The 14,856-nt window shown below is 48.3% G+C and overlaps 1 protein-coding gene across 1 annotated transcript; it reads left to right on the top strand.

Annotated features, from left to right (window-relative positions):
* Positions 1-8,542: 8,542 nt before the first annotated feature.
* On the top strand, positions 8,543-12,897 carry LOC138580747 (alpha-2Da adrenergic receptor-like). Its single transcript, XM_069651530.1, has one exon. The coding sequence runs from the start codon at positions 11,024-11,026 to the stop codon at positions 12,329-12,331; it is 1,308 nt and encodes a 435-aa protein (XP_069507631.1). The 5' UTR covers positions 8,543-11,023; the 3' UTR covers positions 12,332-12,897.
* The last annotated feature ends 1,959 nt before the right edge of the window (positions 12,898-14,856 follow it).

Genomic DNA, 14,856 nt, shown 5'->3' with positions numbered 1-14,856 from the left:
AGAGAAAACAATGGAGCAAATCAAACTATGCTCGTGGAACACAAGGGGTCATGGCCATTTGACAGCTACAAGTGACATAAAGCTGGGAAACTATGACGTCCTTTGTCTGCAAGAGACTTGGCTGACTGAACTTCCGACGTTAGAAGGCTAGGAATTTTTTTATCACCGGCATAAAAGGGCCCTTTGGGTCGCCCCTCTTCCGGAATCCTGGCGGCTATACGTCATGGCTGTGGAATATTGTCAGCTAAAGTGCTAACTTGCAATCAAGCCTACTGACGATTAAGGCAGAATGGACAAATCCAGAAAAAGACAGAGACAAAGACACAAAGACTGTGATAGTCAATATGAATATTTACTGGAATCCAGCAACAAGCGAAACTAACCAATTTCTCGACATGTTTGAAAATGCCATTGATGAGGCAACAGCAGTATACCTGGTTCCACATGTGATCATATGCAGAGATATTAACTCAATTTGCAAAAGGAAAGCCGAAACACCTTTGCCAACTAAAAAGGTGTCAGCAGCAGGCATAAGAGGAGCAGCTTGGTCAAATGGCATCACGGGAGTTCCTTAATATAGATGAGGTACTATAAAACGCAAAGACCTTACTGACATGGGAGCAAAAGTCATCTGCTGCCACGATCGATTACATCTTCGCAACGTGCAAGCTAGCACAAATTATAACCCCATTTGAGGTGACACGTTCGGCTGCTGTGCATTACTTGGCCAGTAACGCTCGGCACACCAACAAAAGCGACTGCGCATCTGGAGACAAACAACCAGGGATACAGATTGAAAATGTCAATGGAAGCAATAAGAGCCCTGAAGTCTAAATACTCGGCTCAAAACCATTTGGAAACTGTAAAACAGATTGACTATCTACCACTGCTCTCGACATACAAAAAGAAGCAGACCAAACTCAATCGAGGAGGTATACAAAACAAGCATACGACAAAGCTCTGGTGGAAAAAAGAAAAGAACTAAGGAAAATAAAAAGAGAAGCTAAACCCTCAGGTTCTGTGAATACAAACCCTCTAGTAAAAGAAGCCCTGCAGAGGTACAAATCATGGCTTAAAAACCATTGCACGGCGTTATACCAGCAAGACGCAGAAACCATTCAAAGAGCCATAAGTGGGAACAAAAGTAGAGAATTTGGGTCCCTTTGAACGCAACCACTCCATCGGAAGAAGTTTCAATCTCAACCAATATAGGTGAAACAACATAGGTGACCTTCTTCAGAGTTCTGTTTCAACGCCCAGGGATCAGTCTACACTTGAATCAGTCCCCAATTGTGGCAGAGTGGGCGCGCCTTGACGACAAAGTTGAGATCATCCGGATGATTAAGTCTCTCAAGAACTCTAGAGCGCCTGGGCCAGATGGAATTACAAACATGGACCTAAAGGCCCACCCAGTAGAATGGGCAGACCTGCTAAGCAAAATATTTCGAAGGTGCGCGGATTTAAAATTGATCCCACCATCATGGAAAGCGGCTGCGGTGGTTCCAATTTACAAAAAAGGAAACAAGAGCGACCCGGCCAATTATAGACCAATCGCCTTACTAGTTTGCATTTGGAAGGTGTTTGGAACTCTGCTCTTAAATAACTTCAAGGAATGGGCAAAGGGGGCCCTGTGTGAGGACTACCTGCAAAAAGAGTTTAAGAAAAATATAGGAACAGCAGCAAACATCTTGACGTAAAACATACTAAAAAATAAGGTCCTCGAAGGGGGACCGTGGGTATTAATCGTCTTTGTGGACCTTACACAAGCATTTGACCGTGTGGACGGGTCACTGCTGTGGAACAAATTAGAAAGGTGGAACTGTCCCACCTCAATACTGGCACCAATCAAAGCCTTATACTCAGGCACAAACATGCGGGTGCGACTGGATCAACAAGGCCTACTATCAACAGAAATCCCCACCGAGAGAGGAGTTAAGCAAGGGTGCCTTTTGGCTCCAGCTTTGTTCCTGGCCTTTATAGGAGATTTCAAAGACACAGATACAGAGGTACGTTGTTTTCCTCCCAAGATGGGCAAAACCCCCATAAACAGACTTTTATATGCCGACGACCTGATTCTCCTCGACTATACATCAATAGGTTTGCAACACCAGTTTAGCAATTTACAGAAATACATCTCACCAAACAACCTGGAGATAAATGAAGATAAAACAAAATTTATGATCATGTCCAAAGGCATAAAAAGAAAGGAAGCCATCACACTGAGTCTTGGCGGGAAAGTGATTGGAAAAGTCTGTGAGTTTAAATACCTAGGAGTCACACTTGACAATACTAAGAACGAGCTAGCCATGCAAAGGTTTTTGAATGAAAACACCAGAAAACTAGCAGCCCAAGGGTGTGCAATTGATAAAAAATGTGTCTGTTTCTCATTGATCCACGTATTAAATTTCTATAAAATGAAAGTAGTACCAACATTGACTTACGGGGCTGAGGTGATGCCCAATATTCCTAAAATGATATGGCCTAGATTGGAGGCCCTATTCTGGAGAAAGGTGCTGGGCCTGCCTTATTGTACCTCGATAGTCTGCATCAGGAGAGAACTAAGCCTTTTATCACACGCAGCCACAGTCAAATGTAACACCCTGATGCAGTTCTGAAAATGTCATCTTTCAGAAGAACCCTCAATCTACAATCTCATTTTGCAAGAAAGCCTGGGATCTAGATGTAAGATGTTGAATCAGTGGATAAAACAAAACTTGGAAACTTTACAAGAGGTGGGTATGGATGAAGAAACCTTGAAAACAAACCCGGTGAAAGTCCTGAAAAAGATCAAAGAGCTTGATTGGATTGTGACAGGAGAATCAGCAGCCGCAAATAAGCTAACACGTCATCTACCGCAAAATCCCGGGAAACTGAATGAGATCCAACCTTTTTTAAAGCAGTTTCCATCAAAACAGGCCAGGAATCTCCTATTGAGAGCAAGGTTTAATCTACTACACACCAACAAAATGTTAACCATTCGAGGGCAGGCGGTCTCCATCAGAAGTAGATTCTGTAACTCGCCAGAATTGGTGGAGTCCATTCGTCACCTCCTTCTCTCTTGTCCAGGCACTTCAAATATGAGAGGCCATTATTTGAGACATCTATTTTCAGACTTTGTATTGAGTGACAAAGACCTATGTTGGTCACACATGATGATGGGAGACAAAACTTTGTGGTTGTTGGCCACCTACAAAATTTTGCAACATATTGAAAAGTCTCTCTCTTCAATAAACCAGCTAGCGGACACTCAAGGTGAATAGACAATGCACTTTAGTGCCTGAACTTCTTCACTTTTTCTCAAGATCTACTTTTTTAAGATGTTAAAGACTTTTTAGACTGAATAACTAACTTGCAACTTTCTTTTGTAAAAATCTAATTTGATTAATATACAAAATAAAAAAATAAATAAAAATCAGCACTCGGCTTGACTCATAAGCACAACAATCAAAACAGTTCAGTTCCCTCTGCAGCTAAGACCAGCAGCTCCAATCAGAATGTAGCGGAGAAAACCGCTAATGATGGGCCACTAGTCACTGAATGGTTTTGTGCATGCATTATAATGGGAGGGGAGGTTCCGTGGGGTGTGGGTGGTTGGTGTGTACAAAAGCCTCTCTGCAGGAGTGCTTCTGATGTCACACATTCCCTTTCATAGGCTGCCCCTCCCACACTTTTGTCTGTAGCCCCCCTACTTTTTTCTTTGGCCCCCTCTCTGCCCCTCCTAAATGTGATTCTGGTGATGCCACTGCTCCCATCTAATTACTAACTGCAATAAAGTGTCCTGCTAAAGGTGTCGAAATTCAGTGTTCTCCTGACCTGCTGTCTATGAAAGCATTGAATACAGGAGAAGTCCCCCTTGGCTGGAGCATGACTATTTTGTGTGGACATGGGGGCAGAGCAACTTCAAAGAGCAAGCTTCCAACACCAAGAGACTGGTAGATAATACAACTCTGGGTGCAGGCTGACCCAGTGAAAACAAATGGCCGGAAGTCAGGAGAAGGGCCATTTGCCCACATGAAGATTGGCAAATAATTTAAAAGAACTATTATCATTTAGGACTTTTGCTCAGCAACCATGAGGCGGTTTCATTTCATCTATGTACAATTTTTTAGGTAATTTCCAGGCAATTTTGAGGTATAAAACACATCCACCTGCGACTCGTGGAACTGTAATGGCTATCTAAGATGTGTTTCTGGCTGATCTGAACATGTTCCAAATGTGAGATTTCTTGATTGAGTGGAGAATAAAATTAGGGATATTGGTAATGACTTACATATTCATAACTGTTATGCTTTTTATGGAAATGGTAGAAAGGTGCCACGTGGCCGTGCAACATAGTACGGACCTGGTGATTGGCTTATCTAATTCCCCATGTTTAGCTGAATCAGATGATATGTTTATTATGTCTGTTACTAGTAAAATTATGAAGTTGTGATACATAACTATTTTTTGACAAAATGTGAAAGGAGAACAAATGGCGATTACAAATGGGAATTGCAAATGTTGCTCCAGACCCCTCAACCAATTCTGACTTGGAGGCTGGGTTTGGGTGAAGAGAGAAGGGTAACTGTCCATTCCTAGTTGTGGGAAGTATTACAGGGTACTTCCCCAAGATTTTAAATTGGTGGTGTCATCACTGCTATATAAGGGGGACTGCACTAGGAGGAAACACGCACAGAGGCAGACTGACAGACAGGGAGACAAAGAGAGCTGCTGAAACTTACCATCTGACAGCTGTAAGGAAACAACAGAAGAGATTGCTGAGAGTACATCTGGGTGGAGCTGTCTATTTCTAGGAAGGTCTCAAAGCTGACTGGGTCCTATGGTGGAGAGCGGAAGGCCAGCTTTGAGAGTGGAGTGACCAGACTCCTGCCCTTTCTTTCCAGAGTGTCCTGAGATGCAGCTGGCTTTCCTGAACTTCAAACAGAGGCTTGCTATGTAAGTAGAACTGAGCCTTGGGAAACCAAAAGGTGGGGGAGTCTGCTTGCCTTTAATCCTTTCCCTTTATAGTGGGCGTGGGGGCGGGGTGACTGTATAGATCATTAGCCTATTTAACAGAAAATATGTATTTAATTAATTCCCCATTTGACCGAACACTACGGGGCGAATTTTGTTAAAAATTGAAACTAACAAAGCTCACTTCTCATTGTGCGCTGAAAACTGTAGCATATAATTTAATTGGGTAATGTTTTTTGTCCTGCTGACCCCCACTTCTTTAAGGAAGAGGGGTGTCTTTGTTCTTAAATCAGTCCAACCTTTTTATCCAGCTTCTCGAACACAGGCCTTTCAGTGGAGGGGGGTCTGAAAACCAAATTTCCCCAAATCATTCCATTTTTTTTGTCCGACTTCCCCAACACAGACCAAAGTAAGGGGGGGGGTAAAAAACAAACCGCTAAATCACCCTGTGTTTATTTTAAACCAAAAGTGTGGGCAAAATCATAATTGCCATATGTATTTTTACCAATCTTGAAATACTACTGCTGTTAGCCTTTTAAGCCTGCAGGAAAATCAAAATTGCACAAAATTACATTTATAACTAATTATTTCTTGAAGTGAAATTGAGTGAAGAATTGTGATTGTGTTCTTATTTATGCTGAGAGAAGTTGATTGTGTTGTGCCACGTATAAAGTGGAGTTTGACATTTTTGTGCTAATTTCGATAACTTTTGTTTAAATAAATACCAATATATTTCCTGTACACAGGCCTGGTTCTTGGCTCATTGTTAGCTCAGGGGGAGAAATAAAAGAGGCATGATATGTGTCTAAAGTAGGGCTGAATAAAAGAATCAAATAGTTTGTTGCATCACAGCTTAAGTGGGGAAGGAAGGAAATCCCTGTGTTGAAGGTGGCTTCTCAATAAACCGTTACACGCCCATTATGGACGAGCCCCTCCTGGTCGTATTCGTAATACGCCTCAGAATAAGGATGAAACACTGCGTTCAACTACTAATGAAATGCCAAAGCATTGTGATCTCAGATAATTACAGGGCGTGAGTGAACAAACTTCAGGAAAAAGCTACGCCAGAAGCCGCGTCATAGTAGGAGATCCTGATGTTAGCTTGCGCAGATTCGACAACAGAACACCAGGTTGAAGCGATGAGCAAAAGTCAAAATGACCCCGTTGGTCCCGGCCACAGTGATCAAAACGGCGACAACCACATTGTCACAATGACAAGTGGATCAATTCTGTTTTCGCAAGGACCATGCCCGGCAATCAGACAATTCAACCTGTGGAGGTGAAAACCGTTTCAAGGCAGTGGACAGGATGTCTAGACACCCACCAAGAGGAGAGAATGAAAGAAGAGGAGGAGGAAGAAGAAGAATGAAAGAGAGGACAGGGGTGTCCTCGGTAGCCTCTGTAACAGTTTCTAGAAGGCAAGGACGACACAAAGAAAGACTTGGGCAGGAAGAAGTATTCTCAGAAGATTGAAGAACACCAAAAAGACGAATGACCCGCTCATCGATGCCACGACAACCCAGGAGGGCGAGACGCCATGTGCGCTAATTGAACAATCACCCTCAGAAAGCAGCTTGAGCTCGGCGGCGGAGGATCGTAGTTGGCAAAGTGAAATGATTTTTCCCTTTGACAGTTAAAGCCAACCCAAGAGCGCGGTGTAGCTTTGCTCGTCCAGCATCTGTGGCGGGTCAGCACCCCATCACCCGTTAAGGAAGAGACGCTCCTGTTGAAAGTAACACTACAATTCATTCGGGTGTTATGGAAGGGAGACAATTGCTTCACGGTTGGTTAATTACCAGAGAAATGCCCTTTGCGATATTATTGTATGTTCATTAATTATTTGTCTAACAGGCACAGTAATGCATTCTTACATAAGTAATTCTTCATATAGGGTGTGCGAGCTGAGGGTACATTGGGCACGATTCAGAAAGCCTTTTTGCCGCCTGAAGTGCGTGTGCAGGTGGAAAAATGGCTAAATTGCAGCTGCCGAAATGTGTGCCTCGCAAGACTGTGAAAATGACTATATAATTACAATTACAAAAGTGTAGCTGTGGCTTCCAGTGACACCCACTATTCATATGCCAATGGTTGTGCCAGGGGGAGTTCCAATTGCAGACACATTCAAATGAGAAACACACTTACACGCGCCCATTTCGTAACTCGCTTAACACAAACAAACAAAGCACTTTCTCCTGTAGCAATGTGCCACTGCCCCCACCTGGCAAAAATGGGGCGTGAGCAAATCTGCAAGGAACAATGCCACCTTTTTTAAAGCATTTTCACATGATAAAGGTTCACTTCCCGTACAGTTTTACACTGCTTTCTGGTTAAAAAAAAAAGTGGAAAAGTTCACTTTTTACTTTCAGGTGCTTAGATATACATTTCAGAGGCCGGGGCTGTTTTTTGTGTGTGTGAATCAGGCCCGTTTGCATGTAGGAAGTGCAGGCAGCGCAAATTGCTCACGGCACACGATCGAGTGTCTTTAGGAAAGCATCCGGCATGATGAATCTGATTTTGGTCGCAGCGCAATTGGCACCTGACGCAATTTGCATAGGGATGGATTTCTTTGACATTGGGGCATGATGTTTACCCAAGATCATCAGGGCGCAAGGAAATCCCCTTCCTCGCCCGCACACCCAGAAGAGGGGGGCGGACAGTGGAGACACTGACAGCAGAGACCGACACGGAACGAGAGAGAGAGAGAGAGAGAGAGAGAGAGAGAGAGAGAGAGAGAGAGAGAGAGAGAGAGAGAGAGAGAGAGAGAGAGAGAGAGAGAGAGAGAGAGAGAGAGAGAGAGAGAGAGAGAGAGAGAGAGAAGAGAGAGAGAGAGAGAGAGAGAGAGAGAGAGAGAGAGAGAGAGAGAGAGAGAGAGAGAGAGAGAGAGAGAGAGAGAGAGAGAGAGAGAGAGAGAGAGAGAGAGAGAGAGAGAGAGAGAGAGAGAGAGAGAGAGAGAGAGAGAGAAGCACGTGGTGTGTGTTTAGCACGGTGTGTCCGAGCTCTGGTGGTGTCGGCACGCGCCCGACTTCTGGCGTCTATAGCCAGCCTCTTGCAGCGCACCCCCGTTGCTGAATCGGGCACTCGTTGCGGCAGCTCCTCGGGGCCTGGATTACGCACATATGAGCCGTTTTTGCAGGAAGCCGAATACTTCTTTTCAGTCTTTGGGTCGTTATCAGCGGCGGTGGCTTGCGGCGGTAATGCCTTTCAATGGCGGTGGTTTGCGGCGGCCATGCGGTAACCTCACGTCTGTTCAATGGACAGCAGCCTCCAAATGTCCATTTTGCGAGGTGGGAAAGTATGTCGCCTGTTTATTGGTGCACCTTAGTGACCTGCCTAAAGTCCCGTGCACGAGCCCTGAGTGTTCCCACCTGGCTTGAAGGCGTGTGTGCTCGCGCGTGTGGGGGCACACTGTCCAGTCTTCTGCGCCTGTGAAGGCAGCGCGCGCGGTTTGTTTTGTGTTGTTTTTGGAAGCTGTGTTGTGGCTCTGTCAGGGCCGGGTGTAGTGACTCCTCCTGCTGGAGGTGTGACACCCCCAGTGGCTGGATCCCAGCCACTGCCTCGGATATTACTGCGCTCCTTGTGAGAGTAAGAGTTGTCCGCACTGCGGGGCCGTGTTCACTGGCGTCTAGCTCCCTCCCTCGCCCCCACTTCCCCTCGAGTCCCCGGAATGCCTTCTCACACACTCACACCCTGCTGCTCTGGAAAAGGCTTCGGGCTGCAGAGCTAGCCGCGGCGCCGGTGCTGGAAGTTCGAAGAGCCCTTGCAAGCGCCTGGCACTGCTGCACCCTGACACTAGCGCCCAGCTACCAGAGAGCAGCCCTGCTTCAGTAGGCGACCTGGTGCTCCTGAGACCAGACGTGCTGCCAACGAGACTAGACCTGCTGCACCCTGAGACCTGCAGCTCCCGAGACAAGACCTTCTACCGACGGAGACTAGACCTGCTGCACCCTGAGACCCGGTGCTCCTGAGACAAGACCTGGCTGCAAACAGAGACTACACCTGCTGCACCCGAGACCTGCTGTACCCTGAGACCCGGTGCTCCTGAGACAAGACCTGCTGCCAACAGAGACTAGACTTGCTGCACCCTGAGACCCGGTGCTCCCAAGACCAGACCTGCCGCACTCTGCGAACTGGTGCTCCCAAGACCAGACCTGCTGCACTCTGAGAACTGGTGCTCCGAAGACCAGACCTGCTGCACTCTGAGAACTGGTACCCTGGCAAAAACCAGACCTGCCACACTTTCCTCGTGCTCCTGAAACCTTACTCATTGCCAGCGGAGAGCAGACCTGCTGCACTCTGAGACCTGGTGCCCTGGCTGAGAGCAGACCCGCTACACTCTGAGACCTAGTGCCCTGGCTGAGACCAGACCCGCTGCACTCTGAGACCTGGTGCCTTGGCTGAGACCACACCCGCTGCACTCTGAGACCTGGGGCCCTGGCTGAGACCAGACCCGCTGCACTCTCCTCGTGCTCCTGAGATCAGGCCTGCTGCACTCTCCTGGTGCTCCAGAGACCAGACCTGCTGCACCCTGAGACCCGGTGCTCCTGAGACAAGAACTGCTGCCAACAGAGACTAGACCTGCTGCACCCTGAGACCTGCTGCACCCTGAGACCCGGTGCTCCTGAGACAAGACCTGCTGCCAACAGAGACTAGACTTGCTGCAACCTGAGAACATCTGCACCCTGAGACCTGGTGCTCCTGAGACAAGACCTCCTACCCACGGAGACTAGACTTGCTGCACCCTGAGACCCGGTGCTCCCAAGACCAGACCTGCTGCACTCCTAGAACTGGTGCTCCCAAGACCAGACCTGCTGCACTCTGAGAACGGGTGCTCCCAAGACCAGACCTGCTGCACTCTGAGAACTGGTACCCTGGCTAAAACCAGACCTGCCACACTCTCCTCGTGCTCCTGAAACCTTACTTATTGCCAGCAGAGAGCAGACCTGCTGCACTCTGAGACCTGGTGCCGTGGCTGAGAGCAGACCCGCTGCACTCTGAGACCTGGTGCCCTGGCTGAGACCAGACCCGCTGCACTCTGAGACCTGGTGCCCTGGCTGAGACCAGACCTGCTGCACTCTGAGACCTGGTGCCCTGGCTGAGACCAGACCCGCTGCACTCTGAGACCTGGTGCCCTGGCTTAGACTAGACCCGCTGCACTCTCCTCGTGCTCCTGAGGTCAGGCCTGCTGCTCTCTCCTGGTGGTCCAGAGACCAGACCTGCTGCACTACCAGATCTGCTGCTCCCAGAGACCTTGTTTCCTTTGGTACCTACTTTCCTCTTGAGTCGTATTGCTCTCTGAAACCGGAACTACTGCCATCAGGGACCTGCTTCCCTGCGAGCCTTGCCGGATGCCCCCTGTGTTCCGTGAGTGCCTCCGTGAAAAATACACCATCTTCACATTTTCCTCAACTTTGTTCATAGAGCACTCAACATATCAACTGTTGGACACGCCGTCGCCAAAGACAGCGTCACACAGAAGCAGGCCCACCTTCCAGGAGTCTGAGACCTTACAGTGACACCATCCCTACATGCTGAGCCAGCCCCACATCGGTATATGGGGGTCCCCTAAAAATCCCGGGATAGACCCAGCTGCTTCCACTCTGACCGGTGAGATCAGACTGTGAGGCTCTGCACACGCCGTCCTTGAGGCCCGTGAGGGACGGGTTGCCTGCGTTGTTTTGATTTGTGTAGGTCCCCTAACCCTCGTGAGGCAGGAGAAGATGTGAACCGGAAGCCAGAGCCCAGCGGGTGACGGGCAGCCACGTGGTGTTCGGTAGAGTCTACACGTGCACTTCAGGACGGGAGGCAGCGCAGTCCAGCCCAGCTCCATGTCTCTTGATAGGAGAACCCAGCGGCGCGTCATTTCCGGAGCGGGAGCCGAGTGCCGTGGCATGCCACTGGTCTATAAACACTAGAACCCAGCAGTGCACTGTACACCCGCAGGTATGAGAACCCAGTGGTGCACAGTTTCCTGGGAGATAGCGGAGTCCTGTGGAGCGACATTGGCCTGGAGGCGGTAGCAGTGTTTTGGTTAATTCTCTTTAATGGCAAGAGCTCATGGTACGACTCCTGTATGAGGGCCGCAGACTGCGACGACCATGGTGTTGGGATGGAGGAGGCCAGCCTGGCTCCCCCGGATCTCCTCAACTCTTCGTACAACGGCAGTGCTGAGAAACCTTGGAGCCCCCCGTACAATGCTGTGGAGACCACGCTCATCATGTTCGCCGTGATCACCATCATCGTCTCGGACCTCTTTGGAAATGTGCTGGTGGTGGTGGCTGTGCGCACCAGCCGGGCACTGCGGGCACCGCAGAACCTCTTCCTGGTGTCCCTGGCATCTGCAGACCTCCTGGTGGGAATGGTGATCATCCCCTTCTCATTGGCTAACGAGGTGATGGGCTATTGGCACTTTGGCAGTGTGTGGTGCAGCCTGTACTTGGCACTGGATGTGCTGTTGTGCACCTCCTCCATCATGCACCTGTGTGCCATCAGTCTGGACCGCTACTGGTCGGTGACTAAGGCGGTCAGCTACAACCTCGAACGGACACCCCGGAGGATCAAGGGCACCATTGCCATCCTCTGGCTGATATCAGCTGCCATTTCCCTGCCACCGCTTTTCTTGGCAGAGCATGAGCACTGGGAGTGCCTCCTCAACGATGAAACCTGGTATGTACTAGCCTCCTGTACTGTATCCTTCTTTGCACCTTGTCTCATCATGCTCCTGGTCTACTGCCGGATATACCGTGTGGCCAAGCAAAGGACCTCTACCCTCTACCCTGCCAGAAATGGGGCCTTGGGCACAAATCCCTCCATGTCTGGTGCGGTCCATCCAAAGGACAAATACGACCGGGACAATGGGAGCAGCCAAAGCTCCGAATACCACCAGCATGACGCAGAGCCAGATGATGTCGACTTGGAGGACACCAGTAGCTCAACTGTTGCCAAGTCCAAGGGGCTCCAGCTGTCCCGACATCGGAGGGCCGATGGGTCGCCAGGCCCAACCTTGAAACACAGCAACAGGCTTTCGTGGTCCTTCAGGCCACGCCAGAGCCAGCAGCAGAGGCGGGATCAATCCATCTCACTTTCCAAGGTCAGGCTGGCCCAAATGAGGGAGAAGAGGTTCACCTTCGTCCTGGCCGTGGTGATCGGGGGCTTTGTGATCTGCTGGTTCCCCTTTTTCTTCACCTACAGCTTGGAGTCAGTGTGCCGCGAGGCCTGTGGCATCCCCAAGGCTCTCTTCAACTTCTTCTTCTGGATTGGCTACTGCAACAGCAGCCTCAACCCGCTCCTCTACACCATCTTCAACCGGGACTTCCGCAAAGCCTTCAAGAGGATCTTGCACCGGACCAGAAGGAAAGTCCTGGGCAGGGGACCACAGTGAGCCCCTCCAGCAGGATGTGGCCACCACTGTTTCCCCCTCAGTGCAGGAGACAGGCATTGCTGGGCACCAACACTGTGAGGCATGGCCCAATCTGAGCCTTAGGTGCCAGCTGGACTGGGTGCTTGGAGCAGACACCGCCTTTGCTGTGTCCTCAGTGTAGATTGCATTGCTGGCATTCTGTCATCCATCCCCAGCACTTCACCCCGCGTGCTGCCTGCCGAATCCCACCACCTGTGCAATCTTTAAGCTCTTCTCCACCTGTGCAGGACTCCAGAACATCCCCACCTGCACAGGAATCTGGAACATCCTCACCCGTACACTCCAGAACATCACCTGCATAGTACTCCAGACCTTCACCACTTGTTTAGTAAATCAGAACTTTTCCGTCTATGAAGAGCTTCAGAACTCCAGCGCCTGTGCAGAAGCCCCCATCTCAGGAATAGGCACATGCTGTCACTCAACAGTCTGAAAGGGGCACCTCAAGGTGCATAAGAACCACCGTGCAGCTAATTGTAAATAAGTGATATATTTTTTATGCGGTCATTAAACTACTCTCTCGAGCTGTTCATGGGTGTGGTGAGGGCTCTCATTTCTATGATGCTTTTCTGTTCTGGGTCGGTTTGAGGCGGTGCCGAGCAGTGGGATACATGTGCAGTCCTCTTGGTATCTGGGCGTCAGACAAGATATTCTGGGCTGGCAACTGGGAACAGTCTTATTCAGTGTCGCCCTCAGTCGATAGGGCCTGGCTGGGATATTTGGGCTCGGTCCTTCAGTTTCGCCCGGGGCTTCCAAGGACTGTGTGGCACAGGAGCAAGCTGGCTGTGCTACGCTGGCTGTGCTACACTGGCCCACACTAAGTAGTGGGGCAATACAGTGCAATGCAATAATGCTTTACTGACACGACCAAACGAAAGCTGATGTAGCGCATTCCCATGGCTTTTAGGTGACATATTACATCTATACCGAGCTGCAGTGTCTCACTTGGTAGTATCTTGTCCTTTTATTTGATTCATGTCTCAATGTGTGCTTAGCGCCAGGTCCTCCTGGATGGTCTAGGATTTTTGTGTGCCTTGTGTCGTCAATCCCTGTTTCGTACTTTGACGCTCCTTACACCAAGTCATTATTTTCCCCCAAGAGAACTTGCATTTTCTCTTCATCTTTTAGTTTTGGTAAAGTTGTGATAGTTTTCTGGAGTTCCTCAAAATAACGCTCTCTTGTGTCTTTCTATTTGTCGCATTGAAGGAGAAAGGGGGTTTCGTCCTTTGATGAGTTAGTTACCGATCTGGTCTTCTTCAGGCTTCCAGGTTGGCCTGTGTCTGCCTGTTGCAATCTACAGTCTGTGGTCGCTCACTCTGTACCTGGTCATTCTCTGTTTGATGTTTGCAACTCTTAGTAAATATTTGCTAAGGTTGTATCCTCTCCTCAGTAGTCTATAACACTTGATCTTGTTTTGTGTTTCTAACCGGGTTTGCCAGTGGATTACAGGGTGTGAAATTGAGGGGAGCTGGAAGTTAATTAGCTCCTGCTTCTGGCCTAGAATAGCCTGGTTAGCCTGACATCAACAGCTACCAGGAGCTACTTTTGGCTCCCCCAGAACAACTTATGCCAAAAAAACACACCGATGTGAGTTTAAATTCTTTCCATTTGGGACAATCTGTGAATAAACATTCAGACACATCTATACAACGTTTGAAGCATAAGGGGTCATAAATAATGGACAGAATGATAGATTTGCATCTTATGTGGAAGTTACATTTGTGGAACGATATGTACTATGCCTACTTCCCCAGTGGTAACCAGGGAACATCATTTAGGGGTCGCCAGAGGTTGCAATTGCAACATCTGAGGTCTCACTTGCTACCTCTGTGGTCTACCTTGCGACCTCTAAAAAAAAAAAAAAAACTTTTTTTTTTTTTGCAAGGCAAGCTCCTGGGCTGTGGCCAGCCCCATGTCGCTCTTTACTTCTGGTGTGGCTGGCTTTCTCATTCAGGCCCCTTAAAAAAGAAGAAAAATAAGAACAGGAGTGCCACAAGTCTAACACTGCCAGCACTGACCCTAAATAAGAAAGAATAGGAATACCAAATAATGTGTCTTTCTGGAATTCTACACAATAATTGCTAGACTCATTAACGGTTTATTTCAGGCACACTTCAGGGGGTGAGTCACTGATTTAGTCTGTTCTTAAACACCTCAACTAAGCCTTTCATCCTTCTGAGGTCGATAAATAAGTACCAACACAGGTTGGGTGATATTGGGTGTATATTTTTTCTATATAAAGCGCTTAAACGTAAGTGCTATATAATAACACTTCATTATCATTTGGTCATGGACGTCTGCTTGCATTCACAGTAATTTGGTAATATGGGCCTATACACACTAATCTTAAAGATACATATGGCGATCCATTCTTGTATGAAATGTACATCACATTATTGTGATATCGTAACCATATTTTTCGTAGTGTACAATGGTATGTGATGCCCCTTCCTGTTTTGTCAACGGGTGAAAGGTCGTGTTCCATCTCT

Source organism: Ambystoma mexicanum, chromosome 3p (genome assembly GCF_040938575.1).
Source record: "Ambystoma mexicanum isolate Mex_15411 chromosome 3p, UKY_AmexF1_1, whole genome shotgun sequence".
NCBI lineage: Eukaryota > Metazoa > Chordata > Amphibia > Caudata > Ambystomatidae > Ambystoma > Ambystoma mexicanum.
This window is presented reverse-complemented; position numbering and strand designations above follow the sequence as displayed.